This window comes from Neovison vison, chromosome 9, assembly GCF_020171115.1.
Source record: "Neovison vison isolate M4711 chromosome 9, ASM_NN_V1, whole genome shotgun sequence".
Lineage (NCBI taxonomy): Eukaryota > Metazoa > Chordata > Mammalia > Carnivora > Mustelidae > Neogale > Neogale vison.
Genome location: NC_058099.1, coordinates 29713153 through 29740907, shown reverse-complemented (window position 1 = coordinate 29740907; position 27755 = coordinate 29713153). Strand labels below are relative to the sequence as shown.

Below are 27755 nucleotides of genomic sequence, written 5' to 3'. Positions count from 1 at the left end.
CGGGCTCTCTGCTCAGCAGGGAGCCTGCTTCCTCCTCTCTCTCTGCCTGCCTCTCCATCTACTTGTGATTTCTCTCTGTCAAATAAATAAATAAAATCTTAAAAAAATAAATAAATAAAAAAATAAAAATCTAAAAAGGAAAAGGAAAAAAAAAGGCCCATGCTGGGCGCCTGGGTGTCTCAGTGGGTTAAGCCTTTGCCTTTGGCTCAGGTGATGGACTCGGGGTTCTGGGCTCCAGCGCCCCATTGGGCTCTCTGCTCAGCGGGGAGGCTCCTCCCTCCAACCCCCCCCCACCCCGCCGCCTGCCTCTCTGCCTACATTTGATCTCTGTCCAAAAAAAAAAAAAAAAGCCCATGGCATCCCCTACCCTAGAAGGACCAAAACCCCCAAATAATTCTAATGTGTTGGCAGGACCGTATATACTTCCCTGTAAGAACCTACAAGCCCGAAACCCATCAAATCCTTTGGATTTTCTCCAGGACGATTTCAGCCAAAGGGGCCGGAAGTAACAACTTTCCTGAGGTGCCTGAGGCTAGGTCTCTCCGCCCGGAGATTGACAGGCCCATCGGCCAATCGGCAGCCCGAACGAGTCTCCATAGCACCAGTAATAGGCAATAGAACGAGGCACTTTATTTCAGTAGCAAAAACGAGGTCGCAGTAACACAGGCAACAAGCCGAAAAAGTCGGGAGTCCTCTCGCCCACGCCAGCGGGGACACTGCGCAGGTTGAGGTCGGCTCCCTCGCGTTGCTACGGAGACGGCACCTGCTTCCGGGCTCTCGGCGCCCTCGCGGGACGTCACTTCCGCCCGGCGGCGCTGAAGCGCCTTCTTTTCTTCTTTCCCTTCTTCCTTTCCTTGGCCCCGCTTCCCGGAAGCTTCGATGGGTCCTCGCCCTCGGGTCAGGGGTGAGACGTGAGGGCGCTGAGCGGACCTTGGTGAATAACTGCCCGAGTTCCGCTGCCCAGCCGCGCTAGTTGCTAGAACCCAGGTGAGACCACGGGCGAGGGCGCTGCGGGACTGTCCGGGCCCTGGGGTATCTCCACCCTCTCGGGCTCCGGGGCATCCCTCTCTTGGGCCTGCGTTTGGCGGCGCGGGAGGCTGTGGTCCTTGCCTCCTCGCGAGTCGTGTTGCGGCCCCTGTCTTGCCCCTCTGTGTCCTCTGTCCAGGCAAGCTCCCCCTCAGGTTACTGCCGCCAGTAACCCCTTCTGGAGCTTGCATCGGAAGCAGGGTGGTGTGTAGTCTCGGTGATGGCAGGGCTGCTTTGTGAAGCAGCAAGTGTTTTAGCATCCATTTCTCGTCCTTTGAGCTCCGAAACCCTGGGAGGCAGTTTAGGTAGCCAGAATATTTGTTCGCCTCTACTGTACGTAGGGGGAGACCGAAACCCTTGGGAGAACTCCTTCAAGGCAACCCGGCTCCCTGAGAGGTAGAAGGGTGATTCACTGTCAGGTCTAGACTCTCCTTAGGGTTGTCAGGTCTAGACTCTCCTTAGGGTTGTGCGACATCATGAGGAGAACGTTTGGGAGTAGGAGAGACACTGCAAATCGAAGAAAGGGAGCTAGTTTTTCTGAGTGCATTCTTCGTGTTAGGCATTGTGCTACATTCTTTCTGTACTTATTCATTCCTTGAAAGGGGCACGGCGATTATATACTCTTACTCCTGGCTTGGGAAATTGAGCCTCAGTGGTGATACACTATTTGCTCAATATTAATGATTTAATAGACATTTCTGAGATCTCTTTCAGCTCTCTGATTTTTCCAACACAATAGAATTAGTTCCTTTCCTAATCAAACTATTTTTCTGATTCTGACATTTCAGGAAGTGAGATGTCTCTGACATTTTTCTTGGTGTCTTCATCCTTTGCCCGTTGTCTTATTTCTTATCAGCACCCTATTTAGAAATTGGTGGCTGTGTAAATTCAGCCCTGACTCTTACTCCACAGGTTACTTTTTTTCTTTCCAAGAGGAATTTGGAGATTGTGTCATTTGGTATGAAGTTAATGGGTTTTGGTTAAAAGGTTGGCTAGAAAAGTTGCTAGTTTTTACACTGTGGGTGGTTTCTTTATTGTTGCTCTTGCATATCTTACCTAAATTTCTGAGGGTTTTTTCCCCTCCAGGAAAACTGCTGTCATCCGGTGCCAAGATGTCAGGAATTGGAAATAAAAGAGCGGCCGGAGAGTCTGGCACATCCATGCCTCCGGAGAAGAAGACAGCTGTTGAAGATTCAGGGACCACAGTGGAGACGATTAAGCTTGGTGGTGTCTCTTCAACGGTATGTGGAAACAGTGCCGTGAGAGTGTGTGTGTGAGTGTGTGTGTTTTGTTTTGTTTTTGTCAATTGCAACCTGAAAGTAAGAGTTTATGGAAGCCTTCTGGTGTAAGAGAAATTTATTTGACAAGAAGAGGGAAATAGCCAGAAGTAGGTGAAATGATGTGGTCAGTTCTGAAAAGAGTATATTGACATTTGGTCTTTATTTTCAAAGGTATGCTTCTCATCTCTGGTGAGTGTGGTGCCTGATACACCTTGATTATAGGCATTAGCAGTGGGAAACTGTATGTTCATTTTTCATTCACTGAAAAGTTAGATGCTAGGTACTAAGAGGCAGTGTAGCAAAATCACTGAGAGAATAGTGAAGAGTCAGAGTCTGAGTTCAGACAACCTGGAATTTACCCTCAGTGCTACCACTTCTTATCTGCTCACTTTTCTCTTTTCTTCCCTGTGCCTCTTCTCCTTGTGTATAAAATGTTATTATTGTACCTACCTCATTGGGTTGTTGAGAGGATAAAATGAAAGAGCCCCTGTTAAACAGGCTTAAAACATTAGCTTTAATATGGTAAGTATGCAGTATGTTTGAGCTATTGATAATTATTATGGGGCTAGATATTATGAATGTAATGGTGAATAAAATAGACTCTGCCCTTGCTGTTATGGAGTTGACAGTTTCTTTAGACTGTTAACACACCAGAAGCTTAGAGTAATGTTATATGTCCATTAGACATCAGAAGCTCACTGTAATTGGTTTGGATTTAGATCAGGAATCTATGTTCTGGAACTCAGCCATGGGGATATGGTGTTAAAATGCTTTACATTTGTATAGCTTATAAAACCCCATCTCTTACTTATTTGAATTAGACTTAGGATCAGGGAGAATAATGGGAACATTCAGAGTAAATTGTTGATGAAGTGTCCTTAGTCTCTCTGGGGTTCAGCTGCTCCATACTTGGCCAGGAGGTGATTTTGTCTTAACACTGAATCACATTCTGCATCCCAAGAACATTTGCTAACTCAATAAATATAAATATTTGTTGAGCATCTGTTGTTTGCCAGAACTATGCATTACACTAAAGACAGTGCCTGGACTTCAGGCTGTCAGGTGGCATTGCCAACGGAGCAGATCGTTCTAATGTTTATGAGTGGGGGATATGTTGTTCATAGGGATGAATAGCCCCGTGATCTAAGAGAAGCAGAAAGGATACATCGCTGTTTGGATCTTATCCACAAAGTAGTGAGCAGCCATTGTAAGGTCTTAAGCAGGAGAGTAACATGTCACTTATGCTTGGAGAATAGGTGGTAGAGGAGCATCAGTTCAGTTAGCAGACTTGTTCCCTCATTCCTTCTTCCTCTTTTCCTTTCCACTTCAGCTCTCTAAGGGTAGGGAGCTGGGGCACATATCCACTAATTCCTGCTACAGTTGGTTGAAGGTTGCTCTTATAGGCAATAGCTTTTCCTCTGCACTTCGAGGTTGCTCTAGTGAGCCAGCTGAGTTGTGGAACAAAAAATGAAAAGACTCTGGGCGGCTCGAGGTAGGAGCACTGGGGGTGTGGATGGAGCTCTCCGCCATGGCTGTGTTGAACTCTGGCAGGCTGATGGGACATGGCATGGGGCACAAAAGTGTCCACAGCAAGAAGCTGTTACGGTAATCTTGATGAGGGATCATGGTGACCTGGGTCACTGTGGTGGTAGTATTGACAGATTTGCTGATGGATTGGATGAAGTTTATGAGATCCCAGAATTTTGGAAGTATGGACTGTCCACTTACTGAGCTAGGGAAGAGTATGAGAGGAGCAGATTTTTTTGGAATCTGTGGAGGATGAGGGAGGAGTTTGATTTTGGACATTCCAGTGTGGGAAAGTTTCTAGACATCTGAGCAGGTAGGTGGCTGGATACCACAATCTGCTGTCTGAAGAGAGGTCTGGGCTAATGCTGTGCATTTGGGAGTCATCATTTTGTAGGAGGTATTTAAATCCATGAGACTAGAGGCTCTAACTGAGTGTAGATAAGGACGAGGTTTGACAGCAGAGCCCTGAAACACTGATATTGACTGATATTTTCATGTCAAGGTGATGAGAAGAGACTGACCAAAGAGACAGAAAATGAAGTAGGAGGAGAACAAGAGACAGTGGGGGCCCAGAAACCAAATAATGAGAGTGTTTAAGGAAGGAGTTGTTCAGGTGCTGCCGATGGTTTGAGTAAGGGGAGCACTGAGACAGTAGGTTTATCAGTAGAGCCTTAGTGAGACCTGTGTTCATGGAGTGGTGGTTCTAGAAGCCTGATTGCAGTGAGCTGAAGAGAAGAGGAGAGGAATTAGGGAAAAGAGGGGAGAGACCATGCCTTGCAAGAGTACTAATACAAAGCAAGACACAGAAAATGGGGCATTAGCCAGAGGAAAATATGGGGTTGAGGGAAGATTTGTTTTGTTTTCAAAATAGGAGCTATTATAGCATGTTGATTGAAATGAATTGGTAGAGATGATCAAGTTGATGGGGTAGCAGAAAGAGGAGATGGTTGTTGGTGTGATTTCCACGAATAGGGGAGAGAGAATGTGATATAACGCACAGGTGGGGAACTGGCCTTAGCTAGGAGCAGGGGCAGTTGATCTGTAGCAACAAAGAGGAAGGCTGTGGATGTAAGTTCAGCTGTAGGTAGGTCCTTAGCTGCAGTTATGAGCGATAGCTGTGGACATTCTCTTCTGATTGCTTCTATTTTTTTTTCAGTGAAATCAGAGGCGACTCATCTGAGAGTGAGGATGGGGGAGGAAGTGTTGGAGGTTGAAGAGACAGGAGAAGGTATGAAGTAGTCATCTTGATGAGGGAATGGACTAGGCTATTTTTGCTGGCCAGCACTGAGGACCTACTTGACTCTGTGATCATGAGTTTCAAGTGAGCCCAGGCAGCATGATACTTGATGTTTTGTGGTCCCGTTTAGCTGCATGGTTGTAGGCCTGTAGGAGTGGAGAGTTGGATGTTATGAGGGGTGGGGATTTTACCAGGTAAGTGTGAAGAAAAAGCAGGGGAGGAGGAGGTTACAAAAGGTCAAGATTGTGACTTACTGCAGAATTTAAGTTCAATAAAGAAGGGAATGAGGACGTGAGAGGAGTGAAGGATGGGAAAGATACAGAACCAATGGATTATAGATCTTGGAGGAGGTGAAGAGCTTTGGGAGTCAGGACACTAGAGAGAGTGAGCTGGAAAAGTATGTGGTGTTTGTGGAGAATGGGGTGTTTGAAATTGAGCTTATGAAGAGCATACACGTATAGCTAAGTCTAAGAATAAGTGGGAGTTTGGTGGCTGAGAGAGGCAGAGGACAAGATCATTGAAGGAAAGAAAGTGGACGACTTGATGATTTGAGATACAGGAAAGATAACCTATATGGGAATTGAAATCAGTAAGAACTGTGATAGGAGTAGCATTTGAGAGTATAATAAGCTAGGTGCTAAATCTTTAGGAAATGTGGGGAGGTGATCTGGGCATTCATAGAGTAGTGCAGGAAGGCAGTGTAGCAGGTGGTGCAGACCAGTGCATGAGCTGCAAAGCTAGGAGGTTTTGGGGCGGCAGGTGGGCTAATGGCCTGGAATGGCAGGCCATTAGAGAACAAGGAGCAGGCCTGCCTGTCCCCAGGCCCAGTGCTGGAGAAACTTAAGGAGCAACAGGATTCTCATCCAGATTTCAGTTAGAACAAGAAGGGGGAAGGGAGGGCTCAGAGAAGAGGTTGAGGATTTCATTTATTAATAGGATTAATAGTCTTAATAGCTGTATATTTGGGAAGCTCTTAACTAATTTGACATATCAAGAATTTTTTAACCAAAATGGAAGAAAGAAAATGGAAGCATTACAAGAAATTGGTGCTATAATAAACAGTTCTTACTTTAAAATATTCATGAATTCCTAGGTAAAGTAAAAATGTAATCGTTTTCAATCCTTTTCTTTGCCTGGGATACTCACCCCATCCTTCCCACCCCTACTCCCCACCTTGTCCTGGGAAAGGAATTAGGGAGAAAAGTGAAAGATACTGAGAGAGGTGTGGAATTACTGATGGAGTGATATTTTTGCAGAAACAGAGGAGAATGAGATCCTGAATAAAAGCTGAGGTCAAGGTATGGAAGATAGTGGAGACAGACGGACTGAAGGAAAAAGGAGAGAATTCAAGGTTCTGGGAGATCTAGATGAGGACTGGTATATGGGGATAAGGGCCCAAGGTACCTGGAAAAAGATAAGGTTTTGTTCACAGAATTTTAAGATTTCAGTTATGGCACAGTTCCAGATAATGACAGAAGTCCAAGATGTGGTTTTTGAAATGTATGGCTGAAGCATAGTATGGGGGAGATACTCCCCGGAGTTAAGGAATTCAGAATGCAGCCTAGACAGCTAGAGGGTTCAATGGTTTGATCACATGTGCACCTCTCCGCATGGGTATTAGGTGCTGAGGTTCCTAAATGAGTTGGGGGCAGTGCTGAGGAGTTAGATGGCAGCGGTCATCAGGGTAGAAGGTGGTCTAACTGGACGGTGGAGCCTCCTGGGACTTTGTGAGTGTTCATGAGAAGAGAACCGTGAGATGGGTGCGGTCCAAATTCTGGTCTATTAGCGTCATTCTTACTTCCCATCATCGCACATTCTTTCCTTCCTCTGTTCCTACTTACCCAATTATTTGTTGTAAGATTTTCAAAGATAAATAGCTTTAGTCATTGGAAATTACTAATTAATATGACCCTGTTGAATTTAAAAGCAGATTTGCCCAATTTCTTTGTGGAGACTAATAAGATTGGTTTCCTGGAGCAGGAGGAGCTAGACATTCGTACACTGCAAACCAAAAATCGCAAGCTGGCAGAAATGCTGGATCAGCGGCAGGCCATTGAAGATGAACTCCGTGAGCACATCGAAAAACTGGAACGAAGACAGGCCACCGATGATGCCTCCCTGCTGATTGTCAACCGGTACTGGAGTCAGGTAGCTCACTTGTTTATTTGCTCAGATTTTTGAATATTTTTGTTCGCCTTAGCACTCTCTCCATTTCCCAAGTTGTGTTCTTTTGTTTTTTCATAACGGTGCCCACCCTCCTCCAGTTCGATGAAAACATCCGTATCATCCTTAAACGCTACGATCTGGAGCAGGGCTTGGGAGATCTCCTCACGGAGAGAAAAGCCCTTGTTGTGCCGGAACCAGAACCGGACTCTGATAGCAATCAGGAGCGGAAAGATGACCGAGACAGAGGTGAGTATTTGGGGTGCCTGCTACCACCACGTGCCGTGTGGGTTTCCGAAGTAGAGCTCTGCTTTCGGGATTTCCACTTGAGGAAAGAAAGAAGATTTTGATATTGCCAGTTTTATAATGTTGATGGCTTCTTTTTCTCCCCTGTGTCCTCAGGGGAAGGGCAAGAGCCAGCTTTCTCTTTCCTTGCTACTCTGGCCAGCAGTTCCAGCGAGGAAATGGAATCTCAGCTGCAGGAGCGTGTGGAGTCCTCCCGCCGAGCTGTGTCCCAGATTGTGACGGTCTATGATAAATTACAAGAAAAAGTGGAGCTCTTGTCGCGGAAGCTGAACAGTGGAGGTGAGGCTGGGAGACTGGGAGAAGAAGCGGGAGGAATAAGCGCTCTCTTCGCATGCTGATTTGTAGTTGCAGACTTAATGTATTTATTTTTTATTCCATTCCTTGGGATACAGTCTCCAGTATTACCAGTAATAACAGTAATGTCGTTGCTATGGCATGTTAGTATTTTCCAAGTTCTTCATATTTTGAGCCACTAACGGTCCTGTAAGTAGCTGAGGAAAGCTCCATTCTGATACGCTCTGTTAATTAAACACTTTCATAGGTAGCAAAATTAATTTTACTGTTTAAGGAATAGCTGTGTTTTTGGATATTTTAAATATTGGTAATTACACTTAAAATTTTTTTGTTTATAAGATGTTGAACTTTGACTTCAAGAGTCAGGTTTTTTTTTTTTTTTTTTAAAGATTTATTTATTTATTTTTAAAGATTTATTTATTGGAGATTGAGAGAGCATGAATGAGAGAGAGTATGAGCTGGGGAGGGGCAGAGGGAGAAGCAGGCTCCCTGCTGAGCGGGGAGCCCAACTCGGGACTCGATCCCAGGACCCTGGGATCATGACCTGAGTCGAAGGTAGATGCTTCACCAACTGAGCCACCCAGGTGCCTGTAAAGATAATTATTTATTGAGAGAGAGAGAGAGAGAGAGAGAGAGTGGGGGGGGCAGGGGGGTGGGATGGGCAGAGGGAGAGGGAGAGAATCTTAAGCAGGCTTCATGCCCAGCGTGGAACCCAACCCAGGGCTCAGTGTCACGACCCTGAGATAATAACCTGAGCCAAAATCAGGAGTCAGACACTTAACTGAATGACCACCCAGGCGTGCCCGCAAAGAGTCAGTTTTGATATGTTCTTGTTTTTTATTTATTTGTTATCTCTAATATTTTTTTAAAAAAGATTTTATTTATTTATTTGACAGACAGAGATCACAAGTAGGCAGAGAGGAAGGCAGAGAGAGAGGAGGAAGCAGGCTCCCTCCTGAGCAGAGAGCCCGATGTGGGGCTCGATCCCAGGACCCTGGGATCATGACCTGAGCCAAAGGCAGAGGCTTTAACCCACTGAGCCACCCAGGCACCCCATCTCTAATATTTTCGAAAAGAGTTGGCTCAGGTTTTAGAGTTGTTAGATGGTCTCTGTATTTAAAAAGATAAAAGAGGGGTGGCTGGGCAGCTCAGTTGGTAAGCGTCCAACTCTTGATTCTGGCTCAGGTATTGATCTCAGGGTCATGAGACTGAGCCCTGCAATGGGCTCCATGTGCTTAAGATTCTTTTGCTCCCTCTCCCTCCCCCCTCCCCCCTCAAAAGAAAAAAGATAAAAGAAAATATTATATGAATGGAGAAATGTCTATTTGAAATAATTATACTAGTCAGTGTTAATGGAGAAACTTAAAATTGTACATTATATAGTAAAGTATTTGTGTAGCCAGGTTGCATCTTAAATGCCCTGAATTCACATTTTTAATAATCATGCTCTAGTTGTAATAGCACAATTTTTGTGATTGTTAAGATGTTTAACCTTTTGGGGTGCCTGGCTGGCTTAGAGCATGTGACTCTTGATCTCAGGGTTGTGAGTTCAAGTCCCACATTCAGCCCGGAGCCTACTTTAAAAAAAAAAAAAAAAAGGTGTTTAACCTTTTGTTTCTGATAGTAATATGTTGAATGTAATGAACCATTGGGCAGGCAAATAAGAATTTTAAAATTATTATTATTATTTTAAGATTTTATTTATTTGAGAAAGAGAGAGAGAGAACATGAGAGGGGGAAGGGTCAGAAGGAGAAGCAGACTCCCCGCTGAGTTGGGAGCCCAATACAGGACTTGATCCTGGGACTCCAGAATCATGACCTTGAGCAAAAGGCAGATGCTTAACTAACTGAGCCACCCAGGTGCCCCCTGTAATTTTTTTTTTTAAGATTTAATTTGAGGGGCGCCTGGATGGCTCAGCGGGTTAGAGCCTCTGCCTTCGGCTCAGGTCGTGATCCCAGGGTCCTGGGATTGAGCCCCGCATCAGGCTCTCTGCTCAGCAGGGAGCCTGCTGCTGCTTCTCTCTCTCTGCCTGCTTCTCTGCCTACTTGTGATCTCTGCCTGTCAAATAAATAAATAAAATCTTTAAAAAAAAAAAAAAGATATATTTGAGACAAAGGGCGAGTGAGCAAGAGAGATCAAGAGAGCAAGCACAAGCAGAGTGGAGGGAGAGGAGAAGCAGGTTACCCGCTGAGCAGGGATCCTGATGCAGGGCTCAGTCCCAGGAATCTGAGCCTAAGGCAGACGCTTAACCAACTAAGCCCCTCAGGCGCCCCTACTCTTAATTTTTTTTTTAAGGCTACTTGGCTAAATTGTCAACAGAATTAAAAAGTGAGGGATGTAAAAGACTTGTGAAAATTTGATGGGAAAGGGTTTCTTTTGCTTTTCCAATAATGTATTTGCATATTTGTGTACTTTATTATTTAGATACCAGTTTTGGAATATACTAATCAGAAATATGTAAAAGTAGACTATAGAAGTCCTCCCCTCCTACTTCTCCAAAATGATCATTTTGTAAGCAGTGTGGTTCATGTCCTCCCAGTCTTTTTTATTCATATATTATATCCTCTTGTGGGTTCTGTTTCCTGGTGCAGTGCCTTGGCTCACTCTTCGTTTCTCCAGTGTCTAGCACTGTATCTGCTATCTAGTGCGTGCTTAGTTATGATGAATGAGTGCCTATAAATCCTCCCTGTCACCTAATGTAAACTGAGCTGGGTGTTAATTCTTTCTCCATTGGCTGTACTAGAACAGTTGGATGGTGTGGTTAAATCCTATAATATGCCACATGGATGAACCATGCGTATCATGGTACATACTGTATGCATATTATATGCAGGTAATATGCCATCTGCAGAGATTATGCCAGTGTTAAACTTGATTTTATAAATGAATATCAAGTAAAATAATTGGTACCTTTAAAAAGGAACTGAAATGGGTAGTATACTGAACAGTATTTTAAAATTATTTTTGATGGCATGTGCTTTAAAGTTAGAGTCTAAGTTCAAATAAAAACGTTAATTATAAGTTACAAATCACTGAATTATTTTTTATAGCATAAAAGGCAATTGCTTAGATAAGCTGAACTTGCTAAAAGATAAAGATCTATAAAGAATGAATTATAGCATCAACTATACCTTTTTGGCAGTTCATTCCCCCCCCATGTTTATTTTATCCTTGGATTCAAAAGAATTGCATTTATCAGCTTGTTTATTAATTCAGTAAGTATTTATTGAGCTCTTAATATATTGTAGGACTCGTTCTGAGTATCTCAGGATATTAAAAGGACTAAAATTCAGCTCCCAGTTCTTAACTTGGGTTATGAATCACTTTAAGAGCTTTTGGAGCATATGTTTTTTGGCCCTGCCCGTGGGTATTCTTATTTAGTAGGTGTGGGATGGGTCCTAGGGAATTATCTAATCTTAAAAGTCCCACAAGTAATTCTACAGGCAATCCTCGTTGAAAACCACAAAAACCACCACATGGCCAGCCTGTCGTGTGTGGTGTTTGTCCACCACATGCCAGAAGGTAGGAGGAAAGCCCACAATTTTCCCTTCTGGTAACTGTCTCTACAGGGCACTATATATCCTGAAGAGTATCTGGTTTCACTTGCTAACATTTGGATTTGAGCATTTATATTTGTGACTCTAATTTTAAACGTATTTACTTGGTGTAATAAGTTCTGTATATTTATCTACCTTCTTTGTAAATTGTAGTGTACATTTTGGCTTTTGCGCTTCAGGAGTGCCCCTAGCATCGTATTCTGGACTATGTTAAGTGATTCGAAGCTCTTACCTTCATTCTTTGTGATTTTATGGGTGCTCATTTGAGTCAGGAAATTTCTGCCCTCTGCTTCCCCTGCTCTCAACAGAGAGATGCTGCATGTTGGTGTTAGTGAATAGTAGGAATTTGTGATAGCCTTATGAAATAGAATTTTATTGCTATGAAGAGTGTCACTGATGAGAGATACCTCTATCTTGTCTACAGTTCTAAAATGCAGTTTTTTAGGTGATTGTGTCTTATCCGAATAAAGTTACAGAACCTCCATTTCTTTTCTCACAGCATTTTGACTTTGTAGAAAGGGATGAGAGTTGGGTGACTTTGGCTCTGTGTCATCCTCTACTGAAGCACAAATTTGGCTCATTTCTTTAAGCAGGTCATCTAAGGGCTGGGTACTTAATCAGTCATGTGAAGATAATAAAAACCAACCTACTTCTTGAAGGTTTTCAGGAAAATAAAGTGACATGCATGTTAATATTTGGTGGGAGGTGCACTTTTAAAATTTGACACTATAGATATTAAACTAAAGTGCGGTTCTGCTCCCTCAGATAATCTGATCGTGGAGGAGGCGGTGCAGGAGCTGAATTCCTTCCTCACCCAGGAGAACATGAGGCTACAGGAACTGACAGACCTACTTCAGGAGAAGCATCGCACCATGTCTCAGGAGGTACTTTCTTGTGGCCTGCGGCAGACATTGATTTAGCATTTTGAGTGCTTTGAGGATCATCTGGCTGTATTTTGAAAGCCTATTTTTATATTAAAGAGCATGCAGGGCGGGTGTGAACAGCCAGATCTGAGAAATCGAAATCTGAGGAAAGATTAAGGGAAAAAAAAAAATCGAATGTTTTTCCTAGACTTGTGCCTCTGTTGAATAGACAGTTTTACGATGTTAGTTTTTAGGAAGAAATACCATCATGTGGGGTTTTGTGCAACAACACAGCAATCCCTCAAATAATGAATTACCCCAAATATAAAATATCACGTACTATGTTACTGAGGGATGGGTTGGTAGAAATTCATCTGAGAATGGGACAGTAGGAACTACTGTATCGATGATGGGCTGGGAACTTGAGGAATGTGGGTTTTCAGTCCAGATTTGAGCATCAATAGTGCCGTGACCAAACCACATCAGGATTTGGGTATTCATTTATTTATATATAGTGATTGAGATAAAATGATAATAGGCCTTTAAGATTTTTTCTGACACCCCTGATTATCATTTCAGTAGTTGAAAGGATATTGTGTTGAAATTTGATGTATTTTAGTTTGGCCGCCCATACCCTGTGCTTATTGGTAAGTTAGTAGTTACCATCTCCTTAGTGCGTAGCACTTCAGTACTTTAGTATCCTATCTAATGGTCAAGCAGTTGCCATCTTACTGCTAAGGGACAAATTCAAAGAGGTTGGTAACTGGTCTGAACATAGAGCCAGCAAGTGATTGAACTGTAATTTGGATGTAGATGTGTTTTACTTTAAAGCCCATGTTCTTCTTTAGGCTCTTACTTTGTAAACTCAAGTGCCAAGGTCCGTGCTGGCTGTTTGCATGAGAATCATCTGGGAAGTTTGTTAATACATGTGGATTCTCATCAGCCTTAAAATATATGCATAGTAGAGTATAGCAGTGCTTCTGAATCGATTGGGGTATAGTAGAAAAATAAAATAACTTTTTTTAATGTTTGAGACATAAATTAGGTGTGACGAAGATGAGAAGGTTCACGTCTTCTGGCCCTTTCCCAAATCTCGTGTAGCATTACTAAGCTGGAGAGAGACATTGCTTTGCTCAGCTGAGCTGACGTCCACCGTGGCTTTCGTGGCTGACGGTTGATGTTATCTGTCAGCTGGTGGGGAGCTCACAGTGGTGGGTCGTCCCCTGAAAAGCCTGCATGTTGCTGCGCCAACGTGGCAGTGTCAGGGATGGGCTTCTTACATGCCACCTGGCTTCTTCCAGAGAATGAATGTTCCAAGAACAGCAGGCAGAACCTGCATGGCCTTTCAGACATAGCCTCAAAGTTACGTAGCATCATTTCCACCGGGTCACTGAACTTAACCCAGATTCAAGAGGAGGGCCAGTGCCATCACTGCCCAAAGACTTTGGGGACCATTTTTTAAAACCAACACAAAGGGTATATATTAATGTGGACAATTAACAGTTTTATAATTAGAGTTTTCATGATTTCATTTTTATATTCATGCATTGGGAAGAAGGTGAAGCAGCTCCAATTTAATTTTGTCTATAATGTTGCATAAGCAGGGGTTAATTTTGTGAGATTTGGGATGTAAGGTAGTGATGGGAGGTATTGCTTTTCTAACTCGGTTTTTTTTTTGGCTTTCTTTTTCTGGATACCTGTCTTTGGGTTGTAGTTCTCTAAGTTGCAGAGTAAAGTGGAGACAGCTGAGTCACGAGTGTCTGTCCTTGAGTCCATGATTGATGACCTGCAGTGGGATATTGACAAAATTCGAAAGAGGGAACAGCGACTCAACCGCCACTTAGCAGAAGTTCTGGAGCGGGCAAGTGCTTTTTCATTTACAGTTTATAGACTAGATTCATTTTTAAAGAGTCTACTCAGAAAGGATGGACCCAGGTAGTAGTACCTGGGAACAAAATGGACTCTTGAAAGTACTTTGGTTATCAGAATAAAATTTTAGGGTCTCCTCTCACTAAAATCTTTGTCCTTCCTGTAGGTGAATTCGAAAGGCTATAAGGTCTACGGAGCAGGGAGCAGTCTCTATGGCGGCACGATCACTATCAATGCCCGGAAGGTAAGATGCGCGACTCAACTCGGGACACGTTTGTGACCTCGTGTCAGCTGTCGTGCTTGGTACTTAGGAGTTCACAAGTGGCAGAGTGGGGTTGTGCTAGAACAATGGGAAGGTGAAGGTGGAAGCTTAGGAATGGGAATGACATAAAAATTCTTTTCGCTCATTTTGCTATTTTCCTTTTTCTCTCCAGTTTGAGGAAATGAATGCAGAGCTTGAGGAGAACAAAGAGCTGGCTCAGAACCGTCACTGTGAGCTGGAGAAACTTCGGCAAGACCTGGAGGAGGTCACCACCCAAAATGAGAAGCTGAAGGTAGGAGACACCTTTCTGAAGGGCCGTAAAATGAAACTTTTCGCTGATCAGTTCACATACATACTGGTTGGCCCTCAGAACTTACGAGGGAAAAGAAAAATGTGGGTTTTGTTGGTATGTCTATTTATTTATTTGTTAGTTATACTGTACCTTGTTCTGAAAAGTATCTAAGACAACCTGTAAAGAAATATGTAGACTGAATCAAGGTGCTCTAACTTAGGAATTGTTGAGAAAAATGAGTAGGGTAAACTGGGGTGATGATCCAAAATGGATTAAAAAAAAACGGGGCTCGTGTACAAGTTCTGTGCAAGGAGCACATACATCTTGTAGCAGGCAGGCTACTTAGTGTCCATAATTGCCAAATGTGGGTCACAGAATTTGGCTCTTCTGTTCCTAGCTGCCAGAACAGAGAAAGAAACATGATCAGTGATGGTTCCTGTTGGTTTTCAAACCTGCCTGTTAGAATTTTCTCTCCCCACATTCTTGGGGGCCAGGAAGAAAATGGATCCTGAAAGTCTTCCTGCCCCTTTTTCAGTCATAGCTGCATGTCTTTTATAATTTCATGTTTCTAAAGATGTTCGAACTGAAAAACAAAACAAAACAAAACCAACCTGAGTTAAATCAGTTAAAGTGGGTGATTAAAGTAAGCCGTTGCTTAAGAGAAGTATAACTATTTTTAATCCAGTATTGAAAATATATTTCTCTGTGACTATTAATAAAAAGAACAAGTTAGTGATGGGGGTCCTCAACTGTGTTTTAAGAATTAAACATCCTGACAAATTTCATAGGGTTCTTCTGTGTTCCCAGGTCTGACAAATTTCATAGGCATCTTCTAGTGTCATTGGTGTAGGTTGATATATAATGTAAAATACATGTCAATTAAAACAGTTCTTGGGTGGAGAACACAGGTACCTGCTGTCACCTCTTGGCTGGTCAGATTTAATTTGATAGAGAGTTTACAGAACTAGAAGGGTGGGCAAATACAATTCATAATCTTTGTAAGGAAGATGGGTGGCTTAGTCGGTTAAGTGCCTGCCTTTGGCTCAGATCATGATCCCAGGGTTCTGGGATCAAGTCCCTCATCTGGCTCCCTGTTCACTGGGGAGCTGGCTTCTCCCTCTGCCTGCTGCTACCGCTGAATGTGTGTTCTTGCATGTTCTCTCTCTCTGACAAATAAAATCTTAAAAAACAAAAATCAAACAAAAAAAGCTTGTCTCAACTACACAGGACATCATTGAGTTTAAGGTTTTATTTCCTATCTGGCATCCAGGGCGCAGACGCTAGCTTCTGCTTCTGACTGGCTTTTGGGCCCTCCTCAGGTGGAACTGCGCAGCGCGGTGGAGGAGGCGGTTAAGGAGACCCCAGAGTACCGCTGTATGCAGTCGCAGTTCTCCGTCCTGTACAACGAGAGTCTGCAGTTGAAAGCGCATTTGGATGAGGCTCGGACGCTGCTTCATGGCACCAGGGGGACCCACCAGCGCCAAGTTGAGCTCATTGAGGTAATAGCCTCACTTTGTCTTCTGTATATAAGCTTTTCTGCCTCATAAATTTTATAATTTTACCCTCTCGTGATTATTGCTCATTCAGCAAGTATGTATGGAGTGGCCGTAGGTCTTTATTCTGCTGGATGGTGGGCATCCCGCCATTTGGGATCAGAGAGTCTGGCGGGTTGAGTAGTGACCATTAGATTGTGGTGTGGGACAACAGACACGTACCCAAAAGAGACAGTGATAAAGGAGACAGAGCACCTGATTTTCTGTGGCAAGAGTAGTGCCATTTATAAGCCATTATAGCGTGTTGGGGCAAATGTAAATACGTTTTTTTAAAGGCAAAAACTTTCATTCATGTGTTCAACTCCATGCCCTCCATAGTCCTTAAGATAATATTTGTTGTCATAGTTGGTCTTTTACTGTATACCTGACAAGTGAATTGAATTTAATATGTCTTACCTTACGTACATACATACATTTACATTCTGTTTTATTGTTTGGTACTCCTTGTAAATTATAACATTCTCGCAGGTAGGGCTATTTCCCTCATTTCTGTAATATCCTTCCAGTTCTCAGATCAGTTTTTGTAGCTGCCTGGTGCTCATTAAATATCGATTGAGTGGGAACTTTTCAGAGTAATCCCTCTTAGTGTTTCACTTTTTTTTCTTCTTAGATCCTTACAGGTCAAAATTAGGAAACATATTAATAGAACATGATGATGTTTCCACATTTGGATAAGAGTTTTTGATTGGTTCCCTTTTTTGTGCGCAGAGAGATGAGGTTAGTCTTCATAAGAAGCTGCGGACTGAAGTGATCCAACTGGAAGATACGCTGGCCCAGGTCCGCAAAGAGTACGAGATGCTGAGGATAGAATTTGAGCAGACGCTGGCCGCCAATGAACAAGCAGGTATGAGTATTCTCACTCCGCCTCGCAGCTTGCAAGGCAAGCTTCCTTCAAGTTCCTTCAGCAACATAGTGTAGTTTATCTGGATCTGACAGTGTTAAGTGGAGCTCACATGTCTTAAAGACCCTTAATCAAACCCTGGGATTCCTTCTGGCTCACAGCCTGGGTGTTTGTTTTTCAATTCAGATTGGCCAGTTTTGTTTTCTTCTTAGGAGGAGGTCTCTTTCTTTTGGTAATCTCCCCTGTTTCTCAGGGGGCCCTGATGTGTTCTGCACTTTGTCTTCTTGTGCCTTTGCCCTTGTCACAGTTCTTCCTAACACTGCTGCTGCTGTATTTCAGGCCCCATCAACCGGGAGATGCGCCACCTCATCAGCAGCCTCCAGAATCACAACCACCAGCTGAAAGGCGAGGTCCTGAGGTACAAGCGGAAACTGAGAGAAGCCCAGTCTGACCTGAACAAGGTAACCAGGAGGGGTCAGATAAGTGCGAACAGCTGTTCTGTGTGCATGGCTGGTTTTGAGGGAGCCGAGTGGGGTGGTTGCTGTCAGTCACACGCTTGCTTCCCTCTTCGTCCCCCAGACACGTCTGCGCAGCGGCACTGCCCTCCTGCAGTCTCAGTCCAGTACTGAGGACCCGAAGGACGAGCCCGTGGAGCTGAAGCAAGATTCCGAGGACTTAGCTGCCCAGTCCTCCGCAGCAAAGGCATCTCAGGAGGAAGCCAGTGAAATCAAGTCCAAACGGGACGAGGAAGAACGAGAACGAGAAAGGAGGGAGAAAGAGAGGGAGCGAGAAAGAGAGCGGGAGAAGGAAAAGGAAAGGGAACGAGAGAAGCAGAAACTGAAAGAGTCAGAGAAGGAAAGAGACTCTGCTAAGGATAAAGAGAAAGGGAAACATGACGATGGGAGGAAAAAGGAAGCAGAAGTTATCAAACAGTTGAAGATTGAACTGAAGTAAGGGCAGACTTTAGAGTAACTGTTTCTAGAGAAACTGCTTCTGAATCAAGCTGAGGTTAGGGCATCATGCACGCAATGTTTGGTGGGTGGCGTGACTTACAGGCTGTCATAGTATCTCAGGTGTATCTAAATGTACAATTAATTGTGCTCTCAATTCTTAATCAAGTGTGCAGTCAAAATGGCTTGCGTGGACTAGTGTGGTGTTTGGCTTGGTGGTCAGGGCTCGGTGAGCCCTGCACTTGCAGCCTTATTCTTCATGAATCCAAATTACAGGACATGGTGTTATGACTTAGCAATACTCAGGAGAATTGTTGAAATTAACTGCTGGCAGATTGCTGGCATCAACTGTAATTTAAATCAAAATGGATAGAGTTCGTATCACTCTAACTTGAACAATGTTGGTCTATTTACCCGACAGTTAACTAGTTTGTATATGTATCAGATCACGCTAAGAGATGTCTTAGGTTTATTCCTGCAGGCATTGACATGGTAAGACAGACCTGTCCTAAATGAAACACCAATATAACATCACATTTCTGCCCCTTGTCTTTCTGCATAACCAGTAGAACTGGTTACATCTTGCTTACCATTGGTCGTGGTTGTGCCTTTATTGATGCTTGGATTTGAAGGACAATTATGCTCAAAACATTTGAGTTTCTTTGGTATATAAAAGTATAGTTAAGAGGTTGGATAATTTGGGAGGAGGTGAATTTCATTCTGCAGCTGATGGCTCATCACTCCACTATCGATTCTAATTTTCTCCTTTTTTTTTCTATTCCTTCCTCTTGATCTCTTTAAGGCAAATACTTTTTTCAAGTATAGTATCAGAATTATCTGGGTAACTTATTTAAAATATATTCCTGGACCCCATTACAGACCTATCTCAGTTTCTAAGAGTGGGGCCCTAGAATTTTGCCTCTTTAAGTAGGGCCACAGGTGTTTATTTTATAACTTTATGTTGGAGAACTTAGTCTGAAGGGAGAAAGGATTCCATTAGTGAGCTTGCTTTTCTGTAGTTTCCGAGTGTATCCACAAGTTTCCTGATGGTCCGTGAGAAAGTATTATCTTTCAGAGCTGTGATGTAAGGTGTACATGAAACTGTTGTAAATTATTTTGCTCAATTCTAAATTCCCTTGCTCTGATGTCCTGTGTTTTCTCATTACACCCTTCACTTCCCTCTACCATCCTCATCATAGGAAGGCACAAGAGAGCCAAAAGGAGATGAAACTATTGCTAGATATGTACCGCTCTGCCCCGAAGGAACAGAGAGACAAAGTTCAGCTGATGGCAGCTGAGAAGAAGTCTAAGGCAGAGGTAATCTAGTCTGCCATTACCTGTCATTCTGGTTATAGTCTGCATTTGTGGGATTTTCCTTCACATTTCTGAAGGATGTAGTATCTTTCTTCATCTTTAAAGTTAGCATTTAAAACTCAGCAGCATTTTCCTCCCTTTCAGAGACCATCTAAAATAAAACAGATTTCTGTATTCTGCACTATGTGGTAAGGTATATCACAATTTCTGGGAATAGGAGTAACCTTTTCAGACTTTTTATTCTCTCTTTTCCATTAATGCTTTTCCCATAAATCACTGTTAAACAGTGAGTTACGTTTCAGATTACTTTTGGGAAGAATGTCTTATTCTCTTACAATTTGAGGGCCTTAAAAACAAGGGTAAGAACCACTATCCTAAAGAGAGGTGCGTGTGCACTCGTCACCAGCGTTCCTTATACGAGTGTGTCATGGGGGAATCGAGGGAAGTGACAGCAGTGTTGTGATGTGGCCTGCCAGTATAGCGTTCTCTCCCTTTCGAATTCTGGCAGGGTGCTTTGGTGTTGTGGGCCCTCCATCTGTGCAGGATCAGTTGATTCTTGAAATTGTATTATATCTTTTTCTTCTTGTGTGTGTGATTCCTTACCTTCTCTAGTTGGAAGATCTGAGGCAAAGACTCAAGGATCTAGAGGATAAGGAGAAAAAGGAGAACAAGAAAATGGCTGATGAGGATGCCTTGAGGAAGATCCGGGCCGTTGAGGAGCAGATAGAGTACCTGCAGAAGAAGCTGGCCATGGCCAAGCAGGTGGGCACACTGTCTTTGCGTAGCTAGGTTTTTAAAAAGTACATGTTACTTGACAAGTAAGTTATTGACAGTGCAGTATGCTCTTTTAGTCCAGTCTTTTTCTTTCTGTGAATATGTTTGGCTTCTATATGTATGTTTGTTTCTATAATGAAATCTTTCATTCTTTATTATTTTGTTTTACGTATTTGTGAGGCAAATTTTTTTTATTTTTACTTCTTCCTTTTTTTTTCCAAAAGGGTAGCCAGTTGTTCAAATGTTGTTTATTGAGGGGTCTACCCTTCCTCTGCTGATCTGGAATCAGGGATATAGTGAGTCTAAATGAAAAAAAAATGTGTGTGTCTTTACATATATACATACATATATACATATATACACACACACATATATATACACGTGTGTGTGTGTATGGTTTTATATGCATTATGATCACAAATAACGTGCCCCCAAACAGGTTACAAATAAATAACTAGTATGTTAACTGTGGTTGTTTTGAGGTCATGTAACTGTAGAGACTTCTTCTCACAACGAACATATATTTCTTTATTTTTAAGTCCCAGTGTGTTTTATTAACTTTGAATGTTCAATAATAAAGATACCAGAAATGGAAAAACTATATATGTTCACTGTGAGGAACATCTTCACTGTATCTAAGAAATAACAAAATGGCAAAGTGAAGGAGTTTTAGTTTAAGTACCTTGAAAAGAGGAACTTATATTAGAACCTGTATACATTTCTTTGACAAAAAAGTGGGATTTTGGCTTTTCTTAAATCTGGTGGTTTCCAATTTTCTCTCTCTTGCTCTTTTTTTTTTTTTTTTTAAGATATTACTTATTTATTTGACACAGAGAGAGACAGCAAGAGAGGGAATACAAGCAGGGGGAGTGGGAGAGGGAGAAGCAGGCTTCTGCTGAGGAGGAAGCCCGATGTGGGACTCGATCCCAGAACTCTGGGATCATGGCCTGAGCCAAAAGCAGACGACTGAGCCGCCCAGGCACTCCTCTTGCTCTTTTTTAAAATGTAATAATTATCGGGGTGCTTGGGTGGCTCAGTTGGTTAAGCATCTGACTTTGACTCAGGGCCTGATCCCATGGTCGTGGGATCAAGCCCCGAATTGGGCTCCTCTCACTGTGGGGAGTCTGCTTGTCCATCTTCCTTTGCCCCGCCCCCCTCTTGTGCACATGTGCACTCTCCCCCTGTATGAATAAATAAAATCTTTAAGAAAAATAAAAAAATAAAAATTACCAGGAAATTGTCCTACTATAGGTTCTAGTAAGAAGTGGAGCGACATTATAAATTTAGTATTATCCCAATACAAATACTGATTTTTGGTTTTGTTGATTTTGGCACTAAGACGAATTTTAAAGTACATATGGAAAAGCACACAAGAATAGCCAATAAAACCGAACAAGAAGAGCAGTGGCAGTTCCTATCTCAACCACGTATAAAAATAGGAAGTTTCAGGAGGTAAGATAGCTTGAGACTAATAGATTGCTAGTTCTGAATAGAAAGTCCAGAAACAGACCAGAGTACATGTGTGTATTTAGTATGTGCCAAAGGTACAGTTTGAAGTCAGTGGGGAAAAGGAAGAGTATTAAATGCGGAAGGGCAAAAAGAAATACTAATATTGGAAAAAAGTTGCATATATACTCAGACACTCTGCACAAGGATAATTTGCAAATGGATTATAGCTATAATATTAAAGAAGCTAATCCATTTGGGGTGCCTGCGTGGCTCGTTCGTTAAGCATCGGCCTTCAGCTCAGGTCATGATCCTAGGGTCCTGGGATAGAGCCCTGCTACGGGCTCCCTGCTCAGCGGGAAGCCTGCTTCTCCCTCTCCCACTCCCCCTGCTTGTGTTCCCTCTCTCCCTGTCTCTCTATAAAATAAATTAATAAAATCTTTAAAAAAAAATTTTAATCCATTAGAAGAAAACAAATTCCTTTATAAGTCGGAATGATGGAGGCCTTTTTTTTTCTTTTAAAGATTCTATTTATTTATTTGACAGAGAGAGACAGCAAGAGAGGGAACACAAGCAAGGGGAATGGGAGAGGAAGAAGCAGGCTTCCCGAAAAGCAGGGATCCCAATGTGGGGTTCGATCCCAGGACCCTGGGGTCATGAACTGAGCTGAAGGCAGATGCTTAATGACTGAGCCACCCAGACGTGCCCTGGTGGAGACCTTTTTAACTATTAATAAAAGTTTAAAAAATACAAAAAGAATTGATAATTTCAACTTTAAAAAGCCCACAAAACTTCTATCTGGGAGAAACCACTATTTGCAAAGCTGAAAGACAAATGAGAGGCAGGGAGAAAATATTTCTAACTCTTAGCACAAAAGAGCTTATCTTGCTATTATTTAAAAACTCCCCAGAAATGATAGAAAGGAAAACCCAACACCTCAATAGAGGAATAGGCAAAAGATGTGACTCATTCACAGAAAAGGATACCAGTGGCTCTTACACATCTGAAAAGATGTTCAGTCTCCTCATAACACAAAATATAAGTCAAAAATATTTTTAGGTACTGTTCTTCACCCATCAGATTGTTGTACAGTACAGCTGGAAAGTCTGAGGTTAAATTTGGTAATTACAGTTGTGGAAAAGTGTGAGAATATGTGAGGTCTCATGATAGAAATTCTCTTCAAGGGCTACTTGATCAGTTTGCTACATTGGTGTGTAGATTTGTCTATATTCTAACCAGCCCTGAATACAGATCAGCTGAGCATCAGACATCGGTGCCAGTGTCTTCAGATAATAAGGGCTTCTTTAGTATTCCTTGGGCTAACCTAAGTGACAAAACTAAGCTGCTTAAAACCGAGTCTCTGTCGGCAGGTTACTTTATTTCTGAATTAATACTGGGAAAATTTAGTTTCCAGTGCTCATTTGGAGTTAGAAGATCCTATTAAAATGAGGGTTCTTTCTCCATATTGTAGGAGGAAGAGGCTCTCCTCTCGGAGATGGATGTTACAGGCCAGGCCTTTGAAGACATGCAGGAGCAGAATATCCGTTTAATGCAGCAGTTGCGGGAGAAGGATGATGCAAATTTCAAACTCATGTCGGAGCGTATCAAGTCCAATCAGATCCACAAGCTACTTAAAGAAGAGAAGGAGGAGCTGGCTGACCAGGTTTTGACTCTAAAGACTCAGGTAATTTGAATAGAGCTTGCCAGAATTCTGTTGAAGTAGGGCACTTTCTACATGAAACTCTGCATTAAAGAATGATTATTGTGGCATTTTTTTTTTTGGGGCATTTTTTAAAATAAGAAAAAAACCCTGAAAACTAAATTATATTTTTGGCATTCTGGTAAATAAATTATACATCCCTGCAAAGAAGTACACTTTAGCTGTTAAACAAGGATCTGCTAGTATGGAAAATGTTATTAAGTGATTTTATTATCCCTTTTATGTTAAAAACGTGTACATCTTTGTGTGTGTGTGCTGTGTATTTTACAAATTTCTGGAAGGCTGTATGAGAAACAGAGTGGTTACCTGATTACCTCTGGATGCTGGGATGAGAGTCTGTGGGTGTATGACTTGACTTTGTACCCTTTCATGTTGACTCCACTTTGTGCATGAATTCCCTTTTTCTTTCTTTTTTTTTTTTTTTTTTTAAGATTTTATTTATTTATTTGAGAGAGAGAGAATGGGAGAGAGCATGAGAGGGGGAGAAGGGTCAAAGGGAGAAGCAGGCTCCCCACTGAGCAGTGAGCCTGATATGGGACTCAATCCTGGGACTTCAGGATCATGACCTGAGCGGAAGGCAGTTGCCTAACCAACTGAGCCACCTAGGTGTCCCTGCGTGTGAATTTTAAGAAAAAGACTGTTTTAGAACTTCTAGCCATTCTGAGAGGAATGACCTTTGTTTGAGCTATAATTTACAATTTAAACTAGTGTGAATTGCCAACCTTTGAAAATTAGTACTGCTGAAGAAGGTGAGTATCTGTAAATGTAATTCCTTTTGCTCTTGGCAACTTGGAAAATAATTTTCAGTGGTTTCTTAAAACTCTTGCTTGAGCCATCAACCATGACTTTTTTTTTTTTTTTTTTGGTATGAAAAGGGAAGCTTTTAAGTATTGTGATCTTTTGTGATCTTGCATATATTTTGAAGGGTTCCTCAGTAAAGACAATGATGATTTGAGATTTCTAATAGAGTCTTTGTGGGTCTATGGATTAACAGTGCCTAGTCAGTTAATAGTTTTTTTCTTTCCTGTTTGTGTTAAAATCTGATTTTTCTTTATCAAAGGTTGATGCCCAGTTACAGGTCGTAAGGAAATTGGAAGAGAAGGAGCATCTATTACAAAGCAACATTGGCACGGGGGAGAAGGAGCTGGGTCTTAGGACTCAGGCCTTAGAGATGAATAAACGCAAGGTAGGATTGCTTACCCTGTCACTTACCCTGTCGTTTGAAGTGACGGCTAGTCTCAGAGCAGCAAATATGGAGGACGCTGATGACATTATAGGTTCACTTTCTACCTCGGCCCGGATTAACGCCTTGCCTCCCTAGAAATAAGCTGACGCTATTTGTCCACCTCGCCTAGGCGATGGAGGCAGCCCAGCTGGCAGATGACCTCAAAGCGCAACTGGAGTTGGCTCAGAAGAAGCTCCATGATTTTCAGGATGAGATCGTGGAGAACAGTGTCACCAAAGAAAAGGACATGTTCAATTTCAAAAGAGCCCAGGCAAGAGCAATTGTGTTTTCTTTATGTTTCACCTTTCAGGTATTTTTTGAGATCTGAAATGCTATGAAGGAATCATTGGTCTAATGTATGTCATCTCCTCCTTGATTATAAGTTCTTTGTGTGACGAGACCAAGTCTGTTTTCCTCACTGCCTTTCCCCTCAAAGCCTGTCATAGTGCCTACCACCTGGTGGGCATGGAATACAGCAACATTATCAAATTAGAGGATTTTAAAGTTCTGTAATTTTTCTATATTTGGCATGTCATATGTTTCTCATGATGACTTTCTAGCCTTATCCATACATCTGTAAGTTATTTTAACCTACTCTTACCTTCAGCTTGAGCGTAATTACCTTAAAATAGTTTATCAAGTTTTTCATCTTTTTTTTGTTGTTGTTTAATTCTTAGACTGTATTTTTACAGAACTGCATTGACAATAGTTAGGTGCAACTAGAGTTTGGTGATAGGATTATGGTTTTGTGCTTAGGAACAAAGAAGGTTATTTGCCATTCCAATTCTCTGCATTCCTAAGAGATAATGGGCCAGGAAAGGACAGAAAGTCCTTTCTTTGCCGAGTAGAAAGTTCAAGTTGGAGCAATTTTTTTTTTTCTTCAGAAATGGCAGGTCTGGGGGAGTATGTATGTCTAATGGGTTTGCAGTCTTACCACAGGAGGACATCTCTCGACTTCGAAGGAAGCTGGAGACCACAAAGAAACCAGACAATGTGCCCAAATGTGATGAGATCCTGATGGAGGAGATTAAGGATTACAAGGTTAGGAAAACTGCAGTGATTTCTTCCTGTCCTTTTTGTTCGAGACTGAAGTGGCCTGCTAATAGCCTGGGAGAATAAATACTCAAGTTCTTTACATGAGGGGAACCAGAGGATGGTTTCTTTTGGTGGGGAGGTGACACTCTTGTCTTAGTGCTTAGTGGGTTTTCTGCTTGTTTGCCTCCATATGACAGCCTTTTAAACCTTTATGGTCGACCAGACTCTGACTTCTCTTTCTTTTTTTTTTTTTTTTTAAGGCACGCCTGACCTGTCCATGTTGCAACATGCGTAAAAAGGATGCTGTATTGACCAAGTGTTTCCATGTTTTCTGCTTCGAGTGTGTGAAGACACGCTATGACACCCGTCAGCGCAAATGTCCCAAGTGTAACGCCGCGTTTGGTGCTAATGATTTCCATCGCATCTACATTGGTTGAGCCAAGCCAAGAGAAGAAGAGGGAACGGCTAGACAGGCACTTCTTTCATTAACCACCAAACCTCTACCTCTTCTCTCCTTCACTGTCACCTAAGGGCAGTTTGTCTGTCAACGACCTTTCCTTCACAGACTCTACGTCCAGGTTCTCCTCTCTTAATAGCTAGATGACTTCAGGGAAAAGGACTGGTAAAGGCAGGTCTTGGGTTTTGGAATGAATTAGAAACAAACAACCCTCCTTTGTCTTCCCCACCAGCTTCTTTCTTTCCTGCTTTTAGATTTCTCAGCATTTTCTTCTTCAGGCTTACTGTATAATTTTGGATTTCCATTCTTCCTGAAGAAATAAATTGGTATTTTCGACACAGAGAAGGGAACAAAGAAGAGTGGAGACCTATGACTTTTTTGGGGGGTGAGGGAGATCTTTTAGAAATAAGCTCTCTGTGGGCACAAATATTTCTTGATTTGTGTAGTAAACTTTTTGTAAAGTTGGATTATAAAATGGTATAATTGTGCTATTTTTTCCTGGATGGTTTGAAGCCTTAATGAAATTATGTCCAGGATGATTCATTTCCTATTCACTAAGCAACTTGTTAAGGTCAGCTGGGTTCCATGTTGAAGTTATTTAAGTTTTGAAATGTCCTACTCATTAAAAATCTTACTTCTTAAGGCCAGAATAATTTCAAAGTCATTAGCCCTTTTTATCTTACAATGAAATCAAGCTTGGAGAGGATCGGGAACAGGACTGAGATGATGAAGAGATCTTCTGGGTACTTTGGAAACTTGATACAGGGAGGCCTTAGTGAGCTATGAATTAACTCTCATCTGCCTCTCCACAGGGATTGCTGTGATCCCTTTTTTCTGGAAGATTCTCTGTAATGTTTCTGTAGGTCTTTATACTCCCCAAGCTTCAATTAAAGCAGGATTCAGTTTGCTTTAGTGTTTGTGTTTTTCTTGGGCAGTAGGTGGTTTGGGTTTGGTTATTTACTATTCATGACACTTGGCTAGGGAAGTTAGCTGTCTAGCGTTGGGGGACTGCAGCCTGTGGAATATATATATACACACACATATATATGTATGTTATTTTATAGATTTAATTTATTTATTTGACAGAGATCACAAATAGGCAGAGAGGCAGACAGAGGACGGGAAGCAGGCTCCCCGCCGAGCAGAGAGCCCGACTCAGGGCTTGGTCCTAGGACCCTGGGATCATGACCCGAGTCGAAGGCAGAGGCTTTAACCCTCTGAGCCACTCAGGCACCCCAGCCTGTGGAATATTGTGGTAGAAAACCACTAGTCCCATGGGAAGTTGGATTTAGGGGAAGTTCCTCTAGTTGGGAAGAGCAGGGAACCTCTAGTCCCAACTAGTCTGAAGTCCCAGCAACATAAAGAGCATTTAGAGACATTTTGAGATAATTACCAAAAAGGGTGATGATTTTTGGATAGTCTGGCTTCTTAGTACAAAAGAGGCCAATGAATGGGTTTCAGGAATAGCCACAGATTGTATACAAAATTTTGTTTGTGTTGTATGTACGTTATTCATAGCTTTTTTCAGATTCTGAAAGGAATTTTGAAACCACACAGTCCTCCCAAAAAAAAAAAAAAAAAAATCAGCCTCACAGCACCTGAGTGACTCAGTTGGTTAAGCATCTGACTCTTGATTTCAGTTCAGGTCATGATCTCAGGGTCCTGGGATGGAGCCCCACATCAGGTTCCTTGCTCAGTGGGGAGTCTGCTTGAGGATTCTCTCTCCCTCTCCCTTTGCTCCCCCCACACACTCTGTCTCTCGC

At 42.4% G+C, this 27755-nt stretch overlaps 1 protein-coding gene across 2 annotated transcripts; it reads left to right on the top strand.

The window, feature by feature from the left end:
- Positions 1-804: 804 nt before the first annotated feature.
- On the top strand, positions 805-26899 carry RNF20 (ring finger protein 20). 2 transcript variants are annotated; one of them, XM_044265236.1, is made up of 20 exons: positions 805-987; positions 2113-2267; positions 7051-7218; positions 7335-7482; positions 7636-7818; positions 12157-12275; positions 13969-14115; positions 14290-14367; positions 14558-14677; positions 15997-16176; positions 16939-17074; positions 17411-17532; positions 17651-18021; positions 19221-19338; positions 19948-20097; positions 23027-23239; positions 24336-24461; positions 24631-24771; positions 25440-25541; positions 25796-26899. In XM_044265236.1, the coding sequence occupies exons 2-20, from the start codon at positions 2139-2141 to the stop codon at positions 25970-25972; spliced, it is 2928 nt and encodes a 975-aa protein (XP_044121171.1). In that variant the 5' UTR covers positions 805-987; positions 2113-2138; the 3' UTR covers positions 25973-26899. The 2 variants fall into 2 exon arrangements, with proteins under 2 accessions (XP_044121171.1, XP_044121172.1); XM_044265237.1 differs by lacking the exons at positions 805-987; positions 2113-2267 and adding an exon at positions 4988-5061.
- Positions 26900-27755: the final 856 nt, after the last annotated feature.